This window comes from Candoia aspera, chromosome 1 (assembly GCF_035149785.1).
Source record: "Candoia aspera isolate rCanAsp1 chromosome 1, rCanAsp1.hap2, whole genome shotgun sequence".
Classification (NCBI taxonomy): domain Eukaryota; kingdom Metazoa; phylum Chordata; class Lepidosauria; order Squamata; family Boidae; genus Candoia; species Candoia aspera.
The window spans coordinates 30,894,466-30,921,069 of NC_086153.1; the positions used below are offsets into that span (position 1 = coordinate 30,894,466).

The 26,604-nt window shown below is 38.8% G+C and overlaps 1 protein-coding gene across 2 annotated transcripts in view; it reads right to left on the reverse strand.

Annotated features, from left to right (window-relative positions):
* The window catches only part of CCDC85A (coiled-coil domain containing 85A), a 146,917-nt gene that overhangs the window by 11,665 nt on the left and 108,648 nt on the right, over positions 1–26,604 (reverse strand). Inside the window, exons 3-4 of one of the 2 annotated variants that reach the window (XM_063301243.1) lie at positions 20,359–20,435; positions 1,981–2,103 (exon numbers count right to left, since the gene is read on the reverse strand). In XM_063301243.1, the coding sequence (XP_063157313.1) occupies positions 1,981–2,103; positions 20,359–20,435 (200 nt within the window). The remainder of the gene's footprint in view (positions 1–1,980; positions 2,104–20,358; positions 20,436–26,604) is intronic. The other variant, XM_063301252.1, reaches the window with a different exon arrangement.

The window sequence follows — 26,604 nt, forward strand, 5'->3', positions numbered from 1 at the left end:
TCGAACATGTCTCATAGTGTATGCCATAGCTACTTTGTTTTCTACTGCTTACACTTGACCAACATTTGTTCAAGTGGGATCCAAATGGAAACTGACTTTTTAATCTAAGTACAGATTTTGCATAACATGTTGTCACTTTCTCTCCATTTTCATAGGTCTAGTTTTATTATCCTGAACCCTGTTGCTACTTTAGTACATGTTCATTCCTAACCATTTCCAAAAGACAAAAATGAGATGCTGTAAAAGTGCTACTGTAAGATGATTTCCTGAAAATCCTGTTAGTTCCCTTAATATCAAGCTGCTGTATTCTACTGATGGTAGGAGGCACATCTTTCATTATCTGAGGCCTAAAAAGCTACCTGGACATTTTGTATAATAGAGACAGCTGACAGAAGAGAATATATGTAGCTCAGGGTTAAATTGTGGAGTCCTTGGTGCTCTCTGAGCTTAGTTGTCTGCTTACAGACGTTTCATTACCTGACTAGGTAACATCATCAGTGCACTAGGTAACACACTCACTAGCATTGATGATGTTACCTAGTCAGGTAATGAAACATCTGCAAGCAAACAACCAAGCTCAGAGATCACCAAGGACTCCAGAGATAGCAGATTCAGCATTGTGCAATGCAGTTTATGCATTAGTTTTCCTCCAAACATTTTTCTGAAGTAATAATGGGCATCCACTTACTACAAAACACAAATCCAAAATGAATGTGGGACTTTAATACCTTCCCTCAGGGGAAAAAAAAACAAGACAGAAACTAATAAAACTGTGAACTTTGAAATAATCTTTTCCAATCTTATAATAATAGTTCTTGGTGTCACCAAATGATTTGGAGCAGATTAAGGACAGATAAAAGGAAGTATTTGTTCGCACAAAATGTATTATCAGTTTATGGACTTTACTTTCCTAAAATATGATATTGACCTTAAGTTTTCTTTGAAAATAAATTAAATACACCATGATGGACTGGTCTATCAGTAGGCTATTAGCATGATAACTGGGACTTGCATGTCCAGAAGCAGTTTGAACTCTACACAACATCCTCCTGATTTTCAGATCATCTTTAACTACTTCTTCATGCCATTGTGTGTTCCACCCATTTCATTCTCATTCTTCATGATTCACAAACATGCTGTGAAATGTGAGCTGGGAGGCAGGAGCATGGTACACAGTCTCCCTCACAAAATATCCAAAATACAGGGCAATGCACTGGAAAATGTATTCCATTTGATGCAAAGAAAAGAAAAAGTTATTTCTCAGAGGTGGCCAAAGACCAGAATTTTTGTAGATTACAATGTGCCACCACTGCTTTGCAGTTTATGTTTTCCATTGGCCAGGGTTGTATCCTGCAGTAATGTACGGTAAAATCTGTATGTGGTAAGATTCAATATCTTAGTTTCAGATTATGAGGATATACAACAGATATTTCTCCTTCACAACATCCTGCTTACAAGCTTCTCTGAAAGATGTTTGCCCATTCTGTGTGGGAAATAGAAAGTTTGACTGATCAGCTTATGTCAGTTTGATGCCTTTCAGATTTGTGGGTATATAGATTCCAGACTTTGAAACTTAAACAGTTCAACATAATTGGAGAGCATAGTCTGAATAAAGCTAGACTAGACAGACTAGCTGGCATGACTTTCCATGTTTTTCCTCTGTAAATGTGATTTTCAGAATTTGAAAAAACAAAACAAAACGCTATCTATATGATGTCTGGATGAAAAGACAAGGCTCTTTAATGCAGTCTTTCTTAGCTTGGAGGATAGGCCACACTAGTTTATAAGATAGATCAAGACAGATAATAAATAATGAATAAAACATGTGAAGAACATGTAAGAGATGAGAACTAGCATTTAGGGTTTATCATGTTTTCCTATGAAATATGCTGATGCTTTGAAAACAATGGATCATGGATGGTTACAGAACATACAAGTTGGAGATTTGGCATATGTGCCAAACACAGCAAGGCATGTTACCTTGAGGGCATTAACCATCGCTTCAGGCTGCTGAGAAGATAAGGAGGCCTGTTCATTGAAGCTAGCTGGATGGCTCGGAGAACAGACATTCCCATCTGCCTCTGATGGCATCCTAATGGGATCCTTAGTAAAAAAAAAAAAATCAAAAACTATTTAATAGTAAAAAGTAGGCCAAGCTAATCAAACAAAACAATTCCCATACCCACCCTTCCTCTTTACTTTAATTCCAATTGGGCAAATACAAAATCCACACATATATACAATTCTACAATGTGTATTATATGCCCTCATAAATGTGGATGTTCCTGGTGCAACAAATGGTCTTTGGGTGAAGTTTCTACACATTTTTTTCTGTCATATCCGGATAGTGTCAGCCCTATCATGTAGACCAGACTAAGAAACAGACAACGTGTGTGCCTAAAGCTACTTTTATCAGAACAGCTATAGTAACAGAATCTTTCAAGTCTGAATGTGTTACTTTTCCTCCCTCTTTCTCTCCATGAGAATTGAGGGTGTGTGCTATTTGAGCTGTTTTCATAAATCTCTTTCTTGGTATGGGTCCAAATTACGTTTATCTGATTGTTGCCTCAGTAACAAATCTTCCTGCTGTTCATCAAGGCCATACTCTATATGCTCAACAGATAGCAACAAGCTTTTATGAGCTTTAGGAGCCAAAATTTCTAACTCCAATCCAGTGCAAATTACAACATGTTTAAGTCCTACTGCAAACAAGTTCAATTAATATGCCTTATTAATTTTTACAGGATTTAAGCAGAACTGAGTACATCAAATTCAGACCCAGTGTTTTATTTTCACAAATGCAACAGAACCACACTGTATTAATATAAGACATAACACACACCATCATCAGTTAGAGGGAAGACTAGAAAAGTGGGCTTACAAAAGAGTCTCAGATCCAGGAACCGACATGCTGCATCATTAAATGTCTAATTATAATCACCATCTCCCCAATGTTTTACTAGTTGTACACAAATCCTGAAAGCAAGGTTCAAGATGCTTCCTGCAGTGTCTAAAGGAGTTCAAGGTGAAACTACAGTTGCTGGGGCAACCTAATCCAGCCATTTGCTTTGATAAAATGCTAAAAATATTACTGCAACCTCATCGTACCAAGGTAATAATAGCTTGGCTAGTCACAACCAAATCAAATCAGATCAGATCATTCAGAGATGCTTGTCCTACAGTATTATCAACGAGATTTGCCTCTCTCCCCACCCCCCAGTTTAATTTAAACATTGAGGAGAAACAGTTGGGAGGAAAGAATCTAGTTAAGGATTGTCTTAAGCCAGAATTAACAACATTTTCAAGCCAACTGGGGGATCATTTTCCTCAATAAATAAATGAACAAGTATAATGTTTTTGACTCATTTGTTTAATTGGATTCTCTTCATCTAGTTTTAGGGCATGTGGAGAACAGAGCACATATTTATGCAGAAATAATGAAAGTTCAGAAGAGTTCACAAATTTGCCTCTGATTTTTGTACTGAAAGTTTTATTTTTTCTTATTTTTAATAAAACCCATTTTAAATCATAAGGTAAAGCTGATGTTCTCTGGCCATGTACCACAAAGCTCTTAGGGACAGATATATGTTACAGAGTTGATTTTCCCTTTTTAAATCTCCATTGTGCCCAGTTTATGCTGAGTAAGTTCCTCAGGTAGTTCCTGAGGAACAGAGAGCTCCATCTCTGTCACAAGCTTTCTTCCCCCCACCGCTGCCCCTGGGAAGCTGGTGGTGGCAGTGGCAAAGTATTATGACAACATAGCCAGAAGCTGTGCCATGCACCCCAGGAGGAGAGAGGTGGGAACAAAAGGGGCAGCTGGAAGGGTCAAGACCTTTCACCCACAGCATGCCCCCAGCAGGCCAGCCATTCACTATAGCTCCTTTCAAACTTCCACAAGACAGAAGTTATGAACAAATTCTCCTTGAATTTGCAAAATGAACTATCTCAATGTTGTGTAAATGTCTCCTAAGATTGGTATTGTAGCAGTATTTCACTCACAGTCATTCCTCTCCTATCACACACACACACTTGAAGCACTATCAAAACAACTAAAATTACAAGTATAAGAATGTGCATGCTACTTGAACTTCAGTACGAAAAAGAAAAGGAGGTGGGAGTATCTGTAAATATAAACAGGGAAAGAGATAAGCACAGTTGTTCCATAATGAAATAATATTCTTTTTATGGGGAACAAGAGAAGAATGGTTTGATTAAGTTTAGACCTAAAAAGTTGGTGTAAGACAGGCCAAATGCCTATTGGAGAAATAACTGCAATGGTCGCTCCAAATCTGGGTAGTAGAAGGGCCACTTAAACCTGAATCCATTGAAGCAACAATCTGTAATCTTTATGACCTGGAGAGAAAGAAAGACGCACCATTCTTAAGGTGCAGCCATTGATGATCAATACAGGTTTGGTGCCAAAGGATAATCCATAATTAACCCCTCTACCTCTATATTCCAATTCTGGTGGTAGCAACAAGGATGATTTTTTAAAATAACTGCCTGGTTTAAAAAAATATATTAAAAAGCTGCACGATTTTCTTTCAGAAGCAGACCATATCAGTTTAGCAACACTTTTAAGCCTTTTTATTCTCCAGGCTAAGGTTAAGGTCTTAGCCTGACTAAGGTCCAGGCTAATAACACGTATTAGAACTATTATTTAAACAATATTTGCTGCAGCAATATTCATCAAATTCTCTGCCTTCAGGGAAATATTAATTCATTTATTAAATAACAAGTGCCTGTTTGACATCATCCCAAAAGTTATGCAATGTAGAAGGTTTTGGTTATTTTCTTGGGCAGGTGTGACCAGACATTCATTATATGTTGCTGTTTTTTTAAATGGATGTCATTATATGTTTTTAAAATATATATATAAAACATTTAAATGGCTGCTCAACCATTTAAAAGTCACAACATGACTTGTGTGTGTGTGGGATAGGCAGATACCCTTGGAGATGGAGTCCCTTGCCATCAAGAGCTTTACAGGTGTTAACTAGCACTCTAAATTGCACCCAGAAGCCTATTGGGAGCTAATGGGGTGTTACAAGATCTAACAAGGCATGCCCCAAACTACTGTTACCATTGTATTCTGGACCAATTGAAGCTCCCAGATGGTGTTCAAGAGCAGTCCCATGTAGAGTACATTGCAATAATCCAACTGGGAAGTGACTAAGGCACGAGTGACTGTGTGTAGGGCCCCTGATCCAGTAGTGGACCTTGATTAGTCATTAGGTGGCCTTGACTTGCTGGAACAGACAATGATTTTTTTCTCTGTCCTTCCCAGGTGTGAATAATAAGGGACAAGATCTGGGGGATCAGGGGCTGTAGCTCAGTCTCTTGACCTCCTGAAGAGCTGCAGGTGCTTATCCAATCACATCATGTTGTAACCGGGAATGGGGACAAACTGGCCTGTTTTTTGAATGAACGATAAAAGATAGAAATGAGGTCTCCGGGAAGCAAGTCAATTCTTATTTTTTGCAACTGCCATATACTGAGCTCTTCTGTGGGACTGCTAAGGGTAGGAATAAGAAACAGTACCTCTTATACATTAAACTAGAATGAACACTATTCTAGTTTATTAGAAAACGCTAGATTTAACTTTTTGTTAAAAGCAACCCAAACTGGCTGTACTTATGTTTTTACATAAGATATAACTGAAAGAAGCTGAGGAATTTCCTTCCTTCCTTCCTTCCTTCCTTCCTTCCTTCCTTCCTTCCTTCCTTCCTTCCTTCCTTCCTTCCTTCCTTCCTTCCTTCCTTCCTTCCTTCCTTCCTTCCTTCCTTCCTTCCTTCCTTCCTTCCTTCCTTCCTTCCTTCCTTCCTTCCTTCCTTCCTTCCTTCCTTCCTTCAACTGACAGCAGACAGAGGCTAAATCAATAACAATGTAAACCAATTCTTCATTAAATTATAAGGACATCTAATTCCTGTTACCATCAAGTGACTTGAAGCCATTTTAAAAGGATCAGGAAACTGGAAGCAGAGAAATATCCCTGAGGGAAATTCTGACAGGAAAAAAGTTATACAACACCTCAGTCATTATAGCACTCAAGGAAATCATTTTCATTTCTGTAGAGCTGACACTTAAAAACTCAGATTTTGTATGAGTGTACTGTGTTTTCTGGAAAGTTAATTATTTTTTCCTTAATCTTAAGCTAGAACACTATTCTCCAGATTTGGGAGCAATCAAACCTCAGTAGCTCCAGCTAAAAGAATCCCAAATAGCAATGGGATTCCCCTCTTTATCTGAAACCTACTAACAGCCTTCCCTACTCTGTTGTCCTTCAAATACATTAAACTTTAACTCTTAACCAGTAAGAGACTGGTGCTGGCTAAGGATTATGGGAATAGAAGTTCAGTACAGTACACTGCTTGGGAAAAGCCAGCCTAAAACTTTTGTAATGTAGTTTTCATCAAGAGTAAAAGCAAACTTTTTCTCCATCTCTGAATCTCTGAAGCACTGATCGTTTAAAAATGCACTTTTTCTTACTGTAATCAATAAGGGCTGGAACAAGTGCAAAACCCAATGTTATTTGTCCAGTTCATTGTCTCAGACATGGTATCCCATTTGTCATCTTGCTTCGTTCAGAAAATGTCAGGCTGGCTGCCACTTCTCCCAGCAATTTCCCCTTGACATGCAAGAACAGCCAAAACCCAGAGAGCAGGAGGGAGTACATCAGTATCCTGACAGGCACTCCTTAAGAGATTTTCCAATAGGCTTGGTTCTACCCAGCAGCTATTGCTTATTTGGCACTGGGGGATGCATTTTGGGAACAGCTTCTGCTCTTCAATCTCAGCAGAAAAAAAAAGTCAGCTGACAAAGCATATTGTGTCCTGCTGGTCAGCTTGGCATTCCAATTTTAATGCCATTCCTTCCCTTCCCGTAGCTAGTTTAACATTTAGGACAAGCCAAAATAAACCATGTGCCTATAAACTGGTCTCCAGAAATCTCAACAGCTTGGAAACCAAACACAGAGGAAGAAACAAAATTAATGAATCTGGAACAAAACAAAAATTCAAACATGCAGATACAATCAGTATTATGCAATCAGAGTTTCTTCCATTCTACTGAAAATTAAATTCCTTGAGGGGTCTGATTTTGTTGCTACTCTCATGGCCAATGTTATGAGCTGTGTCATAATCAAGAACAAAATCCAGGCAAAGGGCTAGTTAATAAGCTGCCTAACCACTGCTTTATCTAAAACTTTAACTCTACTATATCTAGTTATCTCAGAGTAAGTTGAATATAATACAACTTTACTGGTATTTACCCCAAAGACTCCCTACCATCACAAATAAAGGGAAGCTTAGACTTAAAAAAAAGTCTATATAATCCAATTCTCAATCAATCTCTCATTTTAAAGGATGTTACCAAATGAATAACAACAAGAAAGTATTAGATGGTAGAAGAACCAGAACAATATTATCTGTTCATTTAAACACAGCTGCATTAAAGATTTTGATCCATTCTGGTTCCCAACTGTGGCAAAAGAAGACCAGAGAAAAGACATGCCCTCTACTCATTCATAAGATTCCTCCTGAGATAAAGTGAGATAAATATGGATTCTGCAGAAGTGAGATAAAGATGGATTCTGCAGGTAACACCTGGCATTACTGCTACCTCCCTCACCCAGCCTAGCAGAAGACTCTAGTGTTGAAGTGAGAGTATGGTTGTCTAAATCAGGGACTTTCCAACTTTTTCAGGCCACAGAACCTGTTAGTTAAAAAAAAAATTCCTGGAACCTCTGATCAAGAGGCAAAGCTCTAGTGATAGAAAACTGGCAATAAAACAAAGCTAGTTCTCATTGTAATTTATTGATGAAAATTTATGTATTAAAATTATTTGAATTTCACACAAATGGGTGTTCCAATTATTGTCCCAGAAAGTTCCTCCAATTATTGTAAATACAAAAAATTAACTGCTTATTGTAAGTGAAAATTTTACATTTCCAATGTACAAAATTTAAACTTAAACCTCACAATTACTTGGAAGCAGATTAATATATTAAGCAGCCATGGACTTTACTTATGAGTAGGGCCACAACGGGGGGGGGGGGCATCCAAGGTGTGTGTGCCAAAATGGGCACAGAATCCATGTTTGCCCCAGGTGACACAGACCCTAGTTCCAGGCCTGACTATGAGGCTTCCCATTTGCAGTTGACTACCATATCTGAAGTGATGCTGAAAGTCCTGCATCCCCCTTTTTCTACGGATGTTGTCTGGTGCCCCAATTCCAAGGACTCTCCAAAATCAATACTATTGCTCAAGATATTGCAATGCAGAGATCACCTCTAAATCCATGCCAGTATATCTCTTTGAGGAAACCCTGGGCCCTTTACCAACCTCCACTGGATCAGCAGCAGATTTCTTTGATCTCCTGGAATACAGCTGGATAACTATAAAAGAATCCAGAGATCCCTCCTTCCTGAACTTGGTAACTCAAGACTCTACAGTTGGAAGGCTTTGTGTATCACCCACTGGGGGCAACTACAATCCTTAACCTGCTTCTGGGTTCAGTTCAAGGTGCTGGTTAATAACCTATAAAGTGTTCTGTTTAGACTATGAGACAACCAGGCAAGTAAAAAGGAATTCTTTATTTATAATGAAACTATGTACAATTAGCAATTGTCTCTTAAATAATAGTTCCGTTCAGTTCAAACCCAACTGGGCAATGGCAGAGTGCTTGGCAGACAGCAAAACCAGGTTCAACTGGAGAGCACGATGATGCGCCTGGACTGGACTCGGACTGGAATTCGCAGTAAGATGGCTAGGCAGGACTCGACTGAAGACCATGGCAGAGAGGCAGGACCGGATTCGGCAGGAACTGGCGACAAGGCGACTGAACCAACCTTGGCTGGAGAACACAAGATTCAAGGCAAAACTCAGCTATGGATTGCAACGAGGCAACAAGGCTAGGCTCGACTGGGCTCTATGGCAAGGCAACAAGACTGGATTTGACTGGAACTCATGGCAAGGCGGCAAGGCAAGACTCAACTGGGCTTCGAGACAAGACGGCAGGACTCAGCTGGGCTTCATGGTGATGCGGCAAGGCAAGACTTGACTGGGCCTCAAGGCAAGACAGCAGGGCTCAACTTGTCTGGGCTTTGTGGCAACACAGCAAGGCAAGGCTCGACTGGGCTGAGAAGCAAGGAAGCGGGGCTCGACTTGGCTGGGCTTCGTGGCAGGACAGCAAGGCAAGCCTCGACTGGGCTTAGAGGCGAGCTGGCAGGGCTCGACTCAGCTGGGCTTCATGGCAAGATGGCAAGGCAAGGCTCAGAAGGCTGGGAAGGCTCTGGTTCCATAACAGCTACAGGGCAAGGTTCCAAGGACGGTTCTGGCTTCTCTTCTCCTAAAGAAGTTGTTAGCTCAATGGAACTTTGGTCTCTGGTGACTCTGTCTTTGTGCTGGCTCCTTTTTAAGCTGTTTCCTTCATGCTGTTTCTCCTCCGGAGCCAATTGGGCTTCCTTTTGCTTGGCATGTTTTTTGGCTCACCTTTCTCTTGCGCTGATTGGCAGCTTTGAATTTGACTCCTGATTTCGCCCAATCAGCTGCTCAAGACTTTCCCACTCTGCTGAGTCATTTGAAATTTCGGTTTCCCCATTTTGCTTAGCATAGGTTTCGATTTCCCCTTCCTCAGCCTCAGAGTCAGACTCAACTCTTACATAAAGTCCTACGTGGCATGGAGCCAAGTTATTTGAGGGACCGCCTCTCCCCAATCAAATCTACCCATTCCATCAAGTCCAGCAGAAAGGCATGTTGCAGGTTCTTTTCCACAAAGGAATGTCATCTGATGGGACCCAGGAGGAGAGTCTTCTCTGCTGTGGCACCCGCCCTCTGGAACATCATTCCCCCTGAGGTCAGACTGGCCCCAACCTTGTTGGCCTTCCAGAAGGGCCTGAAGAAATGGCTTTGCCAACTGGTCTGGGGATCAGGTAGCAGTGATGTGGAGCCTGCAAAGTGGCTATATTGTTAGTAAAATTGACTATGCTTTCCCACTGACTATGTTTTTATGTTTTTAATAGTTTTTATCATTTTTAATGGTTTTAATGTTTTTTTGTTGTTATGTCTTTGGTTATTTTTTTGTATTGTTTTTGCATTTTTAACTTTGTAAGCCACCCAGAATCAGATATGTGAGATGGGTGGCTTTACAAATTGAACGAATTATCTGCATAGCCACTTCAACAGTTTGAATCTTGCTATTCCATCATTAAAAGTAAGAGGATTGGGCAACTGGCATTTCCAATTTCTATATCCTCTGTGCCTGGGCCATCAAGTTCTCCATAAGTGCAGCAACAAGCCCTCCAGCAGCTGTGAGAAGTATGTGGCTCACGGCCAACTGCTAGGGGAATCATGGGGGAAGGTTGCTACACAGCTGAAGATCAAAACCCTTTCCCCCTTCCATCAGAAAAATCCTTGGATGCGTCATCAGAGAGCATTTTTTAATGTATTCATTCATTAATTCATTCCTTCATTAATTCTATAAAGCTACCCATCTAACCAATGTTAGATGAGGTTACAGAGAGGCTAGGAGGAATACAGAGATTAAATCCAAAACAACAATAACAGTTTATAAAACAATATATTAAGAATCACAATATATTATATGCCTTGTGCTGAAAAGATGATTCCACTTCATCATAAAACAATAATTAAACAGCCAACTAGTGGGGCTCACTCCCTAAAGAACATCCATGTCTTTAAGCGCCATATGAAAGGTCTACTGGGTCTGGACCATTGGGATTTCCAGAAGAGAGCAGTCCTACAAAGCAGGTACATCAACAAAGAAGGCACAACTCCTAGGTCCCACAAGACAGTACTGTCTAATTGATGGGACCTGGAACATGCCAACCCTGCCAGTTCCCACAAATAACCTAGCTCTGTGCCACATAGGGCTTTATAGGTAACGACCAACCCCTTGAATTGTACCTGGAAGCCCAATGGGTGCCAGTGCAGCTCATGGACCAAAGGTGTTACATGGGCATATTGTGGAATGCTCAAAAGTGCCTGTGCCACTGCATTCTGGACCAGCTGAAGCTTGCAAATGCTCATCAAGGGAAAGCCCCACATAGAGCATATAATCTACTCCATGAGTTTACCATGAGTAAGATCTCCCAATCTAGACACATGTGCAACTGCTCAGAAGGCAAACCTGGGCAAAGGCCCTCCTAGCCATGGCTGCCACCTGCTCTTCAAGCAGGAGCTGTGAGTCCAGGAGGTTATTTTGCTGTCAGTTATGCCTCTGTTGAAGGGAAAGGAAGACTAAAGGAAAAATAAAGAAAAACAAATGAAAGAAGGATAAAGATAGAGAAAAAGCAATAGCTGTAATTAGAATAGCACTTCTGAAGTTTCCTTGGGCTGTGCTGTTCTACTCACATAACAGTTTCTGTATAGATCCAATACAAAGTGAAGCACACAAGTATTTTACTGTTCAAGCAAATTACTTCCCTCTGTCATACTATGCCATCTTCATTCTCATAAAATTGCAAAGTCAGTAAAATCCCATGCACAGGAATAACTAATTATTCAACTTTATCTGACAAGGCCATGATGTGACAGTGAGTGTAAAGTGAACATTTGAGAAGAAAAGCTTGAAGGCAAAAGTACTGTAGATGGCTGGGACCTCTTGAAAAGGGAATTAAGGATAGTGCAGTCTCAATACCAATGAGGAAGAAAAATTAGCTCACAAAGGAGTTGAGACTAAAGAAGGATGCTTATTGGAAATGGAAGAGCTAGTGACCAAGGAAGTCTACAAAGATTCAGCTCCTGAATGCAGAAATTTGATTAAGAAGGCAAAAGCAGAAAAAGAGCTAAAGCTAACAAGAGATGCAAAATCCAACAAGAAGTATTTCCTCAAATAGCAATAGCAAAAGGAAGACAAAGGAAATGGTGGGCTCACTGTTTACTCCAAATGGAGAAATCTTACAGATCACAAAGAGAATGCAAAGGAACTCCTATTTTGCCTCTGTCTTTATATTTAAAGGAAATAGTAGAGACTGGGAATAAACACAATAGGGGAGGGCACAGGTCAGTTAAGATCTAGAAAATGATCTAGCTTATTTGAATACTTGCAGGTCCCCACGCCATGATGAAATACATCCTAGAACACTGGAAGAACTGTTGGCAGTGGTTCTTAAGCTTGTTGACCCAATTACCTTTTCTCAGTCTTGAATAATATCATTACCCCCGCAAAAAACCAGACTGTTATTTACCCAAGCATCTTGGCGGCAGCAGTCCCAAACTGGATCCTTGACACACACAAACAAGCGATTGCAAATTGCTCCATTATCCCCAGGATGTGCTCAAATTACACCCTTGGGGTAATTACCCTCAGTTGAAGAACCACTGTGTTAGGGCTTCTGTTAATTTTCTTTTAGGAAACCTGAAGAACTAGGGAAATGTCAGAAGACTAGACAACAAGTGGTTCTCCTCTTCATGAAAGAAAAAAAAAAAAGAGGATCCCAGTAATTCTCAGCCAGTGAGCCTAACAACAATACCTGGAAAGATATTAGAGCAGATAATGAAGCAGGTCATTTGTAAGTCTCTTGAAGACAATGCCGTGATTGCCAAGAGTCAGCATGGCTTTCTCAAAAATAGGTCATGTGAGACAAATTTCATCTCCTCTCACAAAATAACTAGTGGAAAAAGGGAATGCTATGGATATAATGTCCCTCAGTTTCAGCAGATTCTTTTTTTTACAGGAGATGATGCAGATACTTAAGGATATGCCCTATGAAGACAGCCTGGAGGAACTTGGAATGTTCAGTCTATAGAAAAGAAGCCTGAGGGGAGGTATGTTATCAGTGCTTAAGTATATTAAAGGGTGCCATAGAGAAGGTGACCAGGAACTACTTTTATTGACATAGCCAGAAGTAACGGGCATAAGTTGAAGCTACCTATATTTTGTTTAAATATAAGGAAAAAAAAACACATGATGGTAAGATCTGTACAACAGTGGAACAATCTATCTACAGAGATTCTGAGTTCTCCTCCTAGAGACTTTTAAGAAGAGGCTGGACAGTAACCTCTCAAGGATGGTTTAATTGGTTTTCCTGCACACTGTAGAGGGTTGGAATGGTTGTTCCTTATAGTCCCCTCCAAATCCCTAATTTTCTGATTCTATAAAGTACTAAACTAGACATTTTAAAAAATCAAAATTTGTCATTCCATTAAAAATAAAACCTGCATCAAACAGAATTTTCATAGTTCTGAGCTGCCCAAAGTACAGACAGAGTAGATAGTACTGTGTTATACTTACTTGCCACGCAGTTAAAGGCAGAACCCATCAGGAAAAGATGGTGGCAACCTAATATGCTACCAAAGATAGAGTTAAAGACATGGGGATCCAAACCCAGCCCTTCAAGAACTAGTCACTCAAACTCTTCACTTGGATGGGCTGCAACCACTCAATAGTGTTGCAAGATTCAGTTATGTACCAGAGTATTTGCTCTTGAATTCCTTGTTGTGTTTCTGTCAGTTCTGAGGACCTGCATAGCCCCAAGCTGAATAAATTCAACTTCAAAGTATTTTCTCTAAAACTTTTCCCAAACACTCCCTGGCCCACAATTCCATACCCCTGCTGTGTTCTGTTCTCTGCTGGAGACCAGAGTTCTTTGAAGCAAGACCAGCATTAAGTTTGGGAAGACCTTAGACAAAGCATCCTCTGGTGTCTATCTTCTGTCACTGGATCCCAGCAAATTTAACTGAATGCAGTATGTACCGTGAGTTCATGATGTGCTTAGTCTCTCTTATAATTTCTCATAATGCCCCAAAAAAGTACTGAGTGAAGAAACTGTGGAAGACCCAGACACTGGATCCAGTCACTGCTCATAGTGCCATGCTAAGCAAAAACTGAGGAATAATCTAAGACAGAGATCAAGAGTTAGACTTATCAAAGTGCTGAGACTATAAACAGCTACTTGAGAACATCAGACATTAATTCTCAGCCTAGCTGGAATTGGAACTTGCAGTCTACATTTGAGAATAGAGGGAATATACCTAAACATTTCTAGGTCCAGCTGTCATGGCTGAATGGCCTGGCCATCACCCAAGCCATGGAGAAAAACTGCCATATTGTAAAGATAACTATTAAATCAGTTTCTAAGTGGATCTTTCTTGTTAACTGATGGATTTGGCAAGTTCTTGGCAAAACAGAGAGGAAGTCTTGGCAAAACAGAGAGGAAGTCTTTAATGAGTTGACTGCCATTGCAAGGAGCTCTGTGAAAATTAATTGATCCTTATCAATCTCCAATTTCCACAGACAGCAAAATGTAGTAACCTCCAGGAAAGGAATATTGTATCTATTGGCATTATAGATTGGCTTTGTCAATGGCACTGTAGCTATGATTTTTTTTTTTAAAACAGTCATCATTGATGCTTCTCTAGTCTTTCCTTTTCATTTATAAACTGTTCTCTGTAAGGAGAAGAAATACAATGCTAAGGGCAGTTTGTTCAGCTTCTATCTCATAACTTTTCTCAGAGAATGTATCCTGATTTTAAAGCTGTTATTTTTTTAAAGTCAGTTAGTAATGATATTACATTTTATATTATATTCTTAAAATAATAAATATGGTATATGTTTATTTTTAAATGTCATAAAATACTTCTGGTTAACAGCCACTCTTGACTATCTTAATCATGCTTGAAAGCTAAGCAGGATCAGCCTAATTAGTACTTGGATAGAAGACCTCCAGGGAATACTACTGTTGAAGGCTGGACTTGGAAAAAGAAGGTAATGGCAAGAAGGTAATGGCAAACCAGTTCCCTGCTATTACCATGAAAGCTATACAGACATCCCATTAAGTCACCAGAAGTCAGGCTTGACTTGAAGGAGACTTTACTTTTAAAAGTACTGTCATTCTAGCATCAAGAATGAAGTATTATAGATAAGACTGGTATTACTTTCTAGTTAGCAGTTTAATTAGGTGTGGAAAATATTTAACAACCAAAGCAAAGGAAAAGCAGGAAGAGCTGAACTGAAGTCAAGAGGAAACAGAAGGTGAAATCCAAGGTGAAGAACAGAGTGGAATTGAAAATGCAAGTGGTATTAAGAAAGAAAATAATGAATGTTTAATACTCTGCAATGCTATCTTGCATCTTAACCCTCTACAAGCAGAAGAGAACAACAAAGCAACAATATAACAGGAGTATCATTCTGTTAAAAGCCAATTTCAACTAAGAAAAAAATTCAAACCAAGCCAAAATATACAATGCAAAGGATAGTAGGAAAGATGACTAAAAAAACCCTATAAATCAGCCCATTAAACAGGGGGAAAAGCTCTGAGAACTCAGTCAATATTCATCCATCAGACTGACCTGAAATTAGACAAAATAATGATAAACATATTATTTCTTATAAAATGCAAATACACTTAAAAGTTTTCTTGCACAAACTATGTTTAAATAGATGGAAACATATAATTCTGATACACTCATCATTTCTTGGCCTTTTGTGAAGATCAAATATAGTTATTGATTGTTTGATAAATTATTGATTGATATTGTTCTTCTCCTTGCCTCTGTGCCATGCATCTCTGATAGTCACCCAAAATGTAATTTTAGAATACAGTCAAGAAGACTTACATTTAATTTTCTGGTCTGACACAAATCAAAAAGATGACTGCAAGGCATTTACTAAGCTAGTTCACCAGAAAAGTCTGAAAATAAATCTCCCTGGCTGGCCACTCTTAAACTGAGAAACCAGGCAAAGTAGCTCTTCTATTACTGTCAGAAGATATAGTAAAGCTCAGATTGTGTTCTCTCTTCAGCGTGCCTAAACAAGATTTCAATATCACTCAAAGGTTTGCCATATTTCAACAAAAGTCACTCCCCTGCATTGGCTCTTCTCCCCAGTATGGGTGGTGGTGGTGGTGGTTCTGTAGGACCCATCAGGAAACCAGTTTTTACACTAAAACCAATAAAAAAGAAGAGATTGTACATCAAACTCTCCACCTAAATAATAATGGTAAAATGTATTTCTACCCTCATTGACACAAACAGTGAAAATATTATTTTCCTCCTTTTGACTCATTGCCTAACTTCTGCACAAGAACATTGTGTCAATACCTCTTCTTTATTCAACTCTGATATGTTACCATGGAAGTTGAGAATTTAGTTTCTCTAGCCCTTGTACATATTCTTATATATTTCTGGCAACAAAGGGAATCCTTTTATTTTCTTCAGATACTGTTGCCCTGGCAATCATTTTGCTCATTCATAGTTCTATTAAAAGGTGACGCATTTTAGGAATATTTCTAGTATTTATGTAGATAAAATTTGTAATAAATGGGGGGATTTAAAAAAAAAACAGAAGCAGATTCAGGGGAAAAAGTCAAATGGGGGCACAGATGAAACCTTTTCCAACTATTTTTTTTAAAGCAAATCTGATTTTATTTGCAATTTCTGCTATATGTCCCAATAACGCAACCCCCACCCCTATTGTAAGTGTGTTACAGTACAATGCATGCTGGGTGAAAAATGTGGACAGTGACAGGAACATATTTTGTGCTTAGTGCCAATCTGTGTTGTTCCTCTGTCTCTGGGGTTTCTATTCTGTGATCTCCACAGCTTTATTACAGAATGCTACTTCTCTATGCCTCAAGTGAGGTTTTAATTCCAAGGTATAATGACAAGCTATTCCTCCCCTCCTCAGAAACTAAATGGAAAATATCTTGACAGCTTTCTTCCCTGAGCAGATAGAATGTTCAGGAATGATGTGCTGTGTGTCGCATCACATCAGCTCAGCCAAGCATGTCAGAAGCTTCTTTACCAGAGGTGCAAATATGTTGTAGATTCATTTCTAATATACAATTCTCAAATATGACCATTAAAAGCTTTTAATGCATCTATTAATCACAAATATGAACCGAAAAGCGAGACAAATTGCAGTGATTTTTCTACTCCAAAACAGAAGGTAGACATCAGGTCATACTGATGATTCTAGAGGAACCATTGTATGTCACAATTTCTGCCAACTACATTTGTATTAGCCTCTCTGAATACAGGTCATTTTGTTTCCAAGACATGACTACAGTACACTCACAAAGCCTTGTGCACTGTCGTAAAATAATGATATCGGTGCCTTTGTGCATCGACCAATTCATTTTGATATAATTTATGAGAGAAGGATCCAGCAGCCTGATATAAATCTTTAGAAGAGCCTGTTGATTCAAATCTTCCATCTATGGCCAGAGATTCAGAGTGAGCTTGGATACTGGCCAGTCTAGTACCAACTGGAAGCATAAGCATTTATTAAGTTATATCCTTGCCAATGAAACTTGCAGTATATACATTCAGAACATGTCACAGATGGGCTAAGGTAGGAGGAGAATATTTAGATCACATTTTAATTCAATTAACCTGGGGTTTCCCTGAATTATATAACATTTAGAACAACCCTTTAGAATGCACACTTCTCCAAATTTTGCAGTGGTTCTCAGCTCAAACAAATCACATATACAAATGCATAGACTGGGGAAAGTTGTATACTATTATGCAAGTAAAAGGGAAAAACAGAGATAGACACATTTGGGAAGGTTATATATAAAATAAATATGAATTTTGTTTGTGCATGTATATGTTTTTAATAATATACTGAAGAAGAAACCGGACAGAAAGGATAGAATACATGTGAAACTAACACTGACCAGAAGCAGAATGAATTCCCCTAAGAACTGGGAAGCTTATCACATATGCTATGCAACTTGGTACCCTATGTATGATTTAGCACATGAACAGTCATAGTGCCAGTTTGTGACAGAGTATACCACTGGGTGGCTGAAAAAGATTTCTTACATTTCCTGCTATATCTTGGTGAAAAGCTTTTATTTAACCATGCCAATTCAAATCAGTATTACTAACTTTTATGTAGCTTGGGATTTGTAAGTACTGACCTGGGAAATCAATCTACACTTAAAAGTTCTAAAATACATGTAGGCTGATCTTTTTTTTTCCTTCCCAAAATTCACAAGGCAACCACAATCTTTTTGACCAAGAAATGTCTAGATTCATTGGATTCTAGTAATCACCTGTCAGCATAGAGTTATGGGAAACGAAGTCCAACACATACAGAGGCAGCAAAAGCATTGGTACCCCTCCACTTTTTCCCAAAGAATCCCAATTTGCCATGAAATAAGTTGAAATGGGCAGAAGTAAACAGCATCCATCATTCTTTATTCCATAGTCCATAGAGCAGACACTTTGCTTTTGATGTATGACTTAAGATACTCTGAGAAATTTTCCTTAAAGAAAAGTGTTAAACATCCCTCCCCCTAACTGATCCACTCCAGGTGACTTGGACTTCAGTTCCCAGTATTCTTAGTCACTGGTCTTATTGGCTAAGAATTCAGGAGATGCCAGACAAAGATAGGTAGGAGAAGGTTGGTGTCAAACAAAAAAAGATGCTATAGCCTTCACCTACACCAGCAAGTTCCCACCACTGAAAATTGTACAAATTTCACATGTTCCCTGAAAAAAAGTTTGATTTCTTCTTCCATTTCTGTTCCCAACTAATGCCTTCTTCAGATACTGAAGAAATACATCTTTATAATTGAAAAACTTTCCAAAAATAATAAACTTGTATAAGAGCTCTATTTGAATTTCTAAAACAGGGCTACCAATTATCTAGATCCTTTGAAATAACTTCTAAAACATTTAATTGTTCCATAGAATGTGACTAGGGAAAAAAAAGACTGATGAATCCATGAAAGCTTGTAACTTCAGACTTCTTTAATCATACATTTATTACACGAAACAGGTTTCAACCTCCAGTGAGATTTTCCTAGTGAAGTATCAACACTTGAAAAAATGAAATGTGAAAAAGAGTTTAATCTTAACTACCCCAAGCACAAATGCTAATGATGCTCATTAAAGAGACATTAAAAGAGGTAAAGAGGATGATTGTCCTAATAAGACATTTTAGTCTATTGCAATGATTTCCATTTTCTAAAATGCAGATTTATATGTAAAAACAGAACCACACAAGCTAAAGAGAGCTGCATTTGAACCGGTCTTACTTTGTCACAACCGGAAAAAAGGAAGCCCCACTTTATACGCTCATTTGCAGTGGTTCTGACACTGATAAGGGAATATATAAAACCTAAGAACGTGAGGATCAGTGTAGACGTAGTTCATGCCATCTTGCAAGTTGTCATATATTCACACCATGTCCTAATATGTGCTTTCACTTAAAAATTTCCCTACTATCAAGTGCACATGCAGAATGTTCCTCTTTAATGCCTAGGCATTATTCAAGGCATTCAAGAGCTTTAATTGCTTGACTCCCCCATATAGTTCTTACTCCCTGACTCAAGTGAATCAGAGACCAACAACAGCAATTAGTGTTCAATAACGACACCCACAAGAAACTGTTGTCAATACACTGAGAGAGAGACACACACACAGTTTCCATGTAGCTCTTTTCCTGCTCTTTTTTCACTCTCATGAAGGCAAGATCAAAGAGAACTCTGAGCAGAATAGCATAGTCACTGAATCACCACAGTTGCCTTTCCTTATTAAGTAAGCATAGAGCTCAGAGTTTGACAGAGTTTATGCTTCTTGAGCTATGAATGCGTTTCCTTGGTGGTTGTATGGACATACCTGAGAGTAGAAAGCAGTATCCTAAGTCCAGAATCTAGAGAATAGAAGAATGCTGCACTTCGTAATATTCTTGTTGTTTTCCTTTATTATTGCTTGTTTGCTAGCTTACTTCTCAAGGATTTGGACCATGAATGAAAGGCTGAAAGGCTGAAAACTGTCACACAGTATATACCTGACTATTATAGACTCCAGGTACAATTCTTCCTTGCATAAGCTAGAATTGCATGGTAGGGTTTCAACTACATACAGTACAAAGATGCTTGTAACAGAAGCAAGTTCTAGGGCAACTAGACTGCCTAATAAAATAACCTTCATAATCATCTGACAATTAAGCAGGTCTGTCTCCCTAACTGACTGATTTCTCTTCCTCAATGGCTATGAAACAAAGTTATTTCATAGTTCCAAAGGGCAGATAGTGAATCCAGAAATCATGAAACGCCTGTGACAGAGATGCCCTCCTTACTGCCTCTGCATCATGACCTATTCCGTTTCAGCTACATAGTTTTGTCCATGACTCCTTATCTAACTGCTTGCTCCATGAAGAATTTGAGGCCCTTGATCCAGACAACACTTAGGATGCTGACACTGACAATAAGTATTGTAATATTTCAACTTCCCATCTCATATGAAAGCTACAAAAAGCATTCAGATGCGAGCAACCTCCTCTATCAGCACAGTGAGCTATTCCCTGGAATAAATCTGTATTAATCTTCCAACTCCAGACCTCAGCTACAAACTAGTATGCCTGGCAACAGAAATCACCCACCTGGGGCAGCATGCGATTTTCCTCCTCCAGCTGTCTTACTCTTGCTTCCAGCTGCCTAACATAGGACAAGGTTGATTCTACAATTAAAAAGACAAAAGAAAAGGACTTGTATTACACAAAGAAGTCTGCGTTGGCAAACTCAAGGCCAGAATTATTCACCAACAGATTTCTGGCTTTTTTTTTTTTTTTTTTGCAAAAAACTCCTGTCTCTAAAATATATGGTAAAGTGTTCTCTTCTATGGGCTACATGGAGGAATGAGATGTATCCATGAATCTTTTAACTTTCCAAATGTGTAAATACTCAGACTGATTAAGCAGAGAAGAGTTGGATGAGTATTTGCTTCCTCTTGAAGAGTTTTTTGACGACTCAGAACAGCTGAGCAGCCCAACTTGTCCTGTGCTCAGTTGGGGAGTTCATTAGTTATGCTGCATTGTCTTGGACTCTGCAGAAATTAAACAAAACTTTCTAAAAGTTCTGGAGACTTAAATGGAAAGTTCACTGTTTTTTATAATTGCTTCAACCTTGCTGTCCTCTTATTTTAATTCAAAAGCGCACAACTTAATTAAAGGCCTCTTTTACCTTTAAGATTGATAGCTACAATCCATAAAGGGAATCAGGCCAGGACAAGAAAATTAACTAATTAATAAATATAAATTAATATTTAACTTACATTAAATTAATAAGTGCTATTTACTTGATTCTCCCCTTCTGTATAAACTTAATTCCTTCAAAGTAATTTTTCCACTTCCATCTATATAATACAAAGCATATACATGTATAAAATACCTATACATATATAAAATTCTCATTCACAAACCCACATACACCTATGAAGGAAATATTTTTTCCTTTCTTTTTATGGAAGCTGAATGTTTATTACCTGATTAGTAGGCGGAGAAGGAACCATCTAGTGGGTCCAGGATGTGTTACTCCTTACATTTGTCCTCTATGAACAATTCAGGTTTTTCAATTTAATTTTTAACTACATATCTTTCTTCTTGACTCCAGCACCTCTGCATAGGTGCTATGCACATAAAAAGCAAGAAGGTGGTATTTGCCCCAAGCTGACACCCACATTCTCTTTTGTCCTTTCCCAGAGGCTTCTTTAGGTTACAGTGAATAGGAAGAGGAGGAGAAAGAGTCCTGGAACCAACTTTTACTTTTGATTCTCCTTTACTTGGTTACTTGAGGCACCACCTGTCTCCAGTAGTATCTGCCCAGCTGATTTGAGGTTGGCAAGCTCCAGGTTCCTTCGATTAAACAATGTCATCTATCAGGGCCCCAAAAGCAAGCATTCTCTGTAGCAGCACCTGCCCTCTGGAAGAAGGGTCCCCCCCCAAGATCCAGATGACCCTCATTCTGCTGTAGTTTAGAAGAGCTGTAAAGACCTGGCTCTTCACCCAGGCCTTTGGTGAGGGAGAGTGAGATCCCTCTCTTTATCTGCCATCTTTTATCTTAATTCTTTATCTTGTATTGATTTTTATTACAATTTCTTTTATTGTTGTGAGCTGCCCAGAGTTGTTGAACTGGGTGGCATACAAGTTTAATAAAATTATTATTATTATTATTATTATTATATATGTATAATCTTCTTCTATTCTAGATTTCAGTGCCTTTGTAGATGCACTCCCTCATTCCTTCCACTCCTCCAGCCTCAGTGGCAAAAATGGATAGGATATATTGTAAATGTCGAAAGAAGCCACCCCAGCAGATACACAGAGGAGGACAAAGTGGCCCAGGAGTCACTGAGGAAAGTTAGGAAGGCAGACAGAAGCAGCAGAGGCAGAAATGATGGGTTTGGGAGAAAGGAAATAGTGAATCTTCAGTGCCACATTATCTTTCTGAAGAGGTACTGGGGTCTGCACTGAATGCTTCCTTCTGCTGTCAGACCATGTGTGATTGCACTCCTCCATTCTAATTGCAGAATTAGCTAACACTTCAAAAGCCTCTCCCAAAAAGAAAAACAGCAGAGAACACTCAAAACGTATAGGAAAAATCAAGTGGTAACCATTTTAAAATACATGTGATAGACAAGATATATCACTCAATGGAAACACAGCTTTACTACAGTCCAGGTCCATATATTCAGTAATGCAACAGGAATTTTCCTCTCAACCAAGACAGCAACCGCTGGGTTTAAAAAGCAGTCATGTGGACAGAAAGGCCATGAGCTCAACAACCTTAAGTAACTTTGCTTCTGCTGCTGAGATAGCTAGACTATTATGCCCACAGCACCTCACCTGCTAGGCAACCTATAAAATAAGAAGGAGCAGTGATGGATGAGGCTTCATTTCCTTCCATTCCAAAATTTGTTGGGAGATTTAAATAGGCTCACACACTGGGAGTGCATGTGAATTGTGGATGATCAAGGTAGCAATCCATTGTGGTTTGACAGAAGTGATTAATATACAATGTACAATACCAGGCTAAAAATAGGACTGTGAGACAGCAGGGGAAGAAGCGATCCAAGGCTTTATGTGCTTTGCTGTGCAAGAGTTGTCACAGTAAGTGATGGGTGATCTTATGATGATTTGAAAATTAGCATACACTGGCTCCAAAGTTTCATTATAGCAATTCTCATCTTTGGGCCCACCCACTGTTTATTTTGGATTCCTGCAATCAAGATCAGTTCTAAGTTTCAGCAGGCCCTTGTATTGGTACCATTTTATGGATCTAATGTATTGGACCCCCTCCCCCTCCCCTCCCCCTCCCCAGAAGATGATAAGCTATAGAAAAGAAAAGCAGGAGCATCAGCACTTTCAATAAAGGTTGCTTCACAAATTGCTCTTTATTTCAGTTTCATTTTGCCTCTTAAAAATTTCCTGTGGATTGAAGCAGTCACTGCCTCCGACTTATAAACAAGAAGCTAAGGCTGAGAAACTGCATTGAGAAAGGTAGTACAGACCTCCTATGTTCCATAGGTTTCCCCCATTTCTGAATAGGATACCATCCTTATGTTTAAGGTATTTTTGTTCAAATCCTAGTTTAGCTATAAACTCAGAAGGTAAGCCTGGGCAATTCATTCCCTCCTTTGTTTCAGCAAACTTGTCAAAGCCTTTGATGACGTTGTTATACTGTTATAGATAAATACAGTCTTCTTGCTGTTATCTATGTACTTCGATTTTTCCCCCCTTCTTGGATGCACCTATAACTCCTCTCAGGCAGGATGAGATGTCCTAGTGCAGGCAAAATCATTAAAAATGCTTAGCTGAATCAGGCACAAGTCTTTTTCTTTTTTATAAGAATTTTATAAAGTTTCAAGCAAAGATAAAAGCTACAGAAAAACAAAAAACTATAAAGAAAAAACTAAAAAAGTGCAGAAACACAAGAGAAATTTTTTCAAAATTACAAAAAGACATGACTTCTGACTTTTAACAGCAAGGATATACAACAATATTCCATAATCAATCCCTTACTCTATATTAAACCAAAATCACATTATTTCTATAAATCATTCCATTGCCACATTGTAAAAATCACTAAATACAGTTGCTCCCTCCCCTTATATTCACACACACACACACACACACACACACACAGAGTATATATATATATATAAAAATACACACACACATATATATACACACATACACACACACACACACACACATATATATATATATCCTAATCAACTCCCCCCTCAGAGATAACATTTATTCAATTATTTCCTTCCTAGTACCATTCTATACATTCCTGTCTACTATAATAAAGATCTAACTAAAAAACATATAACTTGTCTGCCACTATACTTGATAATACAACAATTTTAATAATCTTAATCATATTAAAACCCAAACCAGACATTTATTATTTTATTATACTTTAATAATCTTAATCCAAATTGTTAAGGATAAATGAAATCAGCCAAACCCTAAAAGCAATCCAGATAAATATTCTTAAACCCTTATCCCACTTCAAAATAAACCAGATCCCTACAATATGCACAGAGATTTTTTCTTTAAAAAAAAAAAAATCAAACAGCCCAACTCAAAAACTCCAACTTCTCTCCAGGAGACCTCCCATACATAATAACCCCTTCATTTCCATGGCGTTCCATCAGAAAATCAATTTCACTTATGGCTTGCAACTCGATCTCTCCCTTTCATTTCTTTAACTTGACTATCTGATCTTCATCTGGCATTTCAACAGAAGTCCTGATCTCACTCTTAGAAGGGCATTTCTGTCGCTGTTAAATTCCTCAGTTTCATCCCCAACATCCCCAACCAGATGACACATTTTAGACCTCATATTTTTCACAATGTCCTGAATGCCTTGCATAAAAACTTGGTAGGAATCAGAAAGAACCTGTTTAAAATCTTGTTGGAAGTCAGAGAAAGTCTGTTTAAAATCCTCCATGTCTCAAGCAGTAGATTATGGTGCCCCCTAGGAGCTTAGCCAGCAAAAGTCGAAGATATGAAAGAATTCTGGAATGTGTTTACACAAGTGAAAGTGAGACAGCAGACAGTTCCCCAGGGAAAGTAGAAGCAGAAAACTGAAAGTTCAAAACAGATGATTCAGTGTGTAGGAAAGTGCTAATATCTTCAAATTTAGCACAAAAATAATAACAGGGAGACAATTATTTACTCTCAATCCTCCTTATTTGGAGGGAAAACAAAGTCCAAAACCTAAAAAGATTTTTTTAAAAAAATTAATCCCAAAAATAATGATAAGCACCAAGAAAGCCTGCTTCTCCTTGCTGTAGAAAGCCTCTCTTAGGTTACGCGTACTTAAAAGAAACATAAATTGGGTGATTTAGAAATGGGGTGGCCAGTCTTAGTGTCCCTTTAAGGCTACAGTGCAGCTTGGAAATGGTGACATTCCAGACTTCTGGCTAGCTCTTACCAATTGAACGTGAATGCTGTTTGCGATCTTCTGGCTGCAAGCAGCCGTCCAGAGGACAGATGGGGTGATTCCAGGTGTTTTTCTTTTTCTGGAAAAACACTCCTGGGCTTCAGGAAAAACCTGCCTGAGCCCAAAAAAACTGCCGCATTGTCACTTCTGCCCACTGAGCCCACGGGCACAGCTGTTCAGTCCGCCATGTCCCCACCAGAAGTCCAGGCACAAGTTCATCCATAATTCTGTTTCCAAGAAGAGCTAGCTAGATGACTCTCAAAGCTCACAAGCAGAACATCTAACTTAAGGTCTTTTCTTTACATTTGTCTCCCACAAATGTATATAGCAAAAGTATATTCCCTCTGTGTACTGATGTTCCTTTTAGCTATCATGGCTTTGCAAATCTGCTATGAATGTTTGATCATTTTTATTTTAAATCATGTGTGTGAGCTATTATCACCTAATTTTGTTACTGTGAATTCCTCAGGTTAATTACGTGTGGTGTAAGATACAACCTGGTATATGTCCTGAATCTACTGATTACAAATATTATGTTATTAGGAAGTATGTCTTATACTGTTCTTATTATTGTTTAATTAAGATCTAACCCCTAACTTCCAATAATTATTAGAGTCCACGGTTTTGTCTGACATTAACCAAACCTCTCCTTCACCCCTCCCTCCCTGCAGAAATCTACAACTGCATTATCCAAAGGCAGACAAAAACATAAGAGAGAAATGCTTCAGTTGCTTGTTTGAAACCACAAATCCCTGGTAAAGCAAAGCCTCTTCAATATACTTGTGGCTTTCCAAGTCTTTAGGGATAGCCTCTTTTGCCCAGGAAATGATAGGCTTTACAGTGACCAAAAAAAAAGGTAATCTGCCAGGACATTCTGGTAAGCACTTCCTTGATTGCTTTATCTTTCACTAAACTTTGTTGTCCCCATCCCCCCACCCCTTCACTGCAGCCACATCAGAATCCATGTTCTGCTCCCTCTGTATCCCCACTATATTTAATCACTGGTATGGTCTGTCATCTTGATCAACCTTCATCGATCTACTGATACAAAAAGAGCATGGACTGAAATGCTTGAGATAGGAGAATATACAGACATCAAAATGACATTACATCCACATGCCTCATCATTTTCTCAGCAACAAAGATCCCCTTTCTTAGGCTGTTCTACCAAGGGTAAATATGGTATTCTATTATCCCATATAAAATCTCCCCATGAGAAGAACAGGCATAGGCACCTGGCAGATCTTTCCTAGCCATACAGAAAACAACACATGATGTCAGATCATGTGGTCTGCTACTGAACTCAGGGCTTACAGTTTAATCAATATGGCCTGAGTCTTCAAGCAACAAATGTAGGTATCAGAATCTACAACTGGCAAGTAAAATTTGTGAAC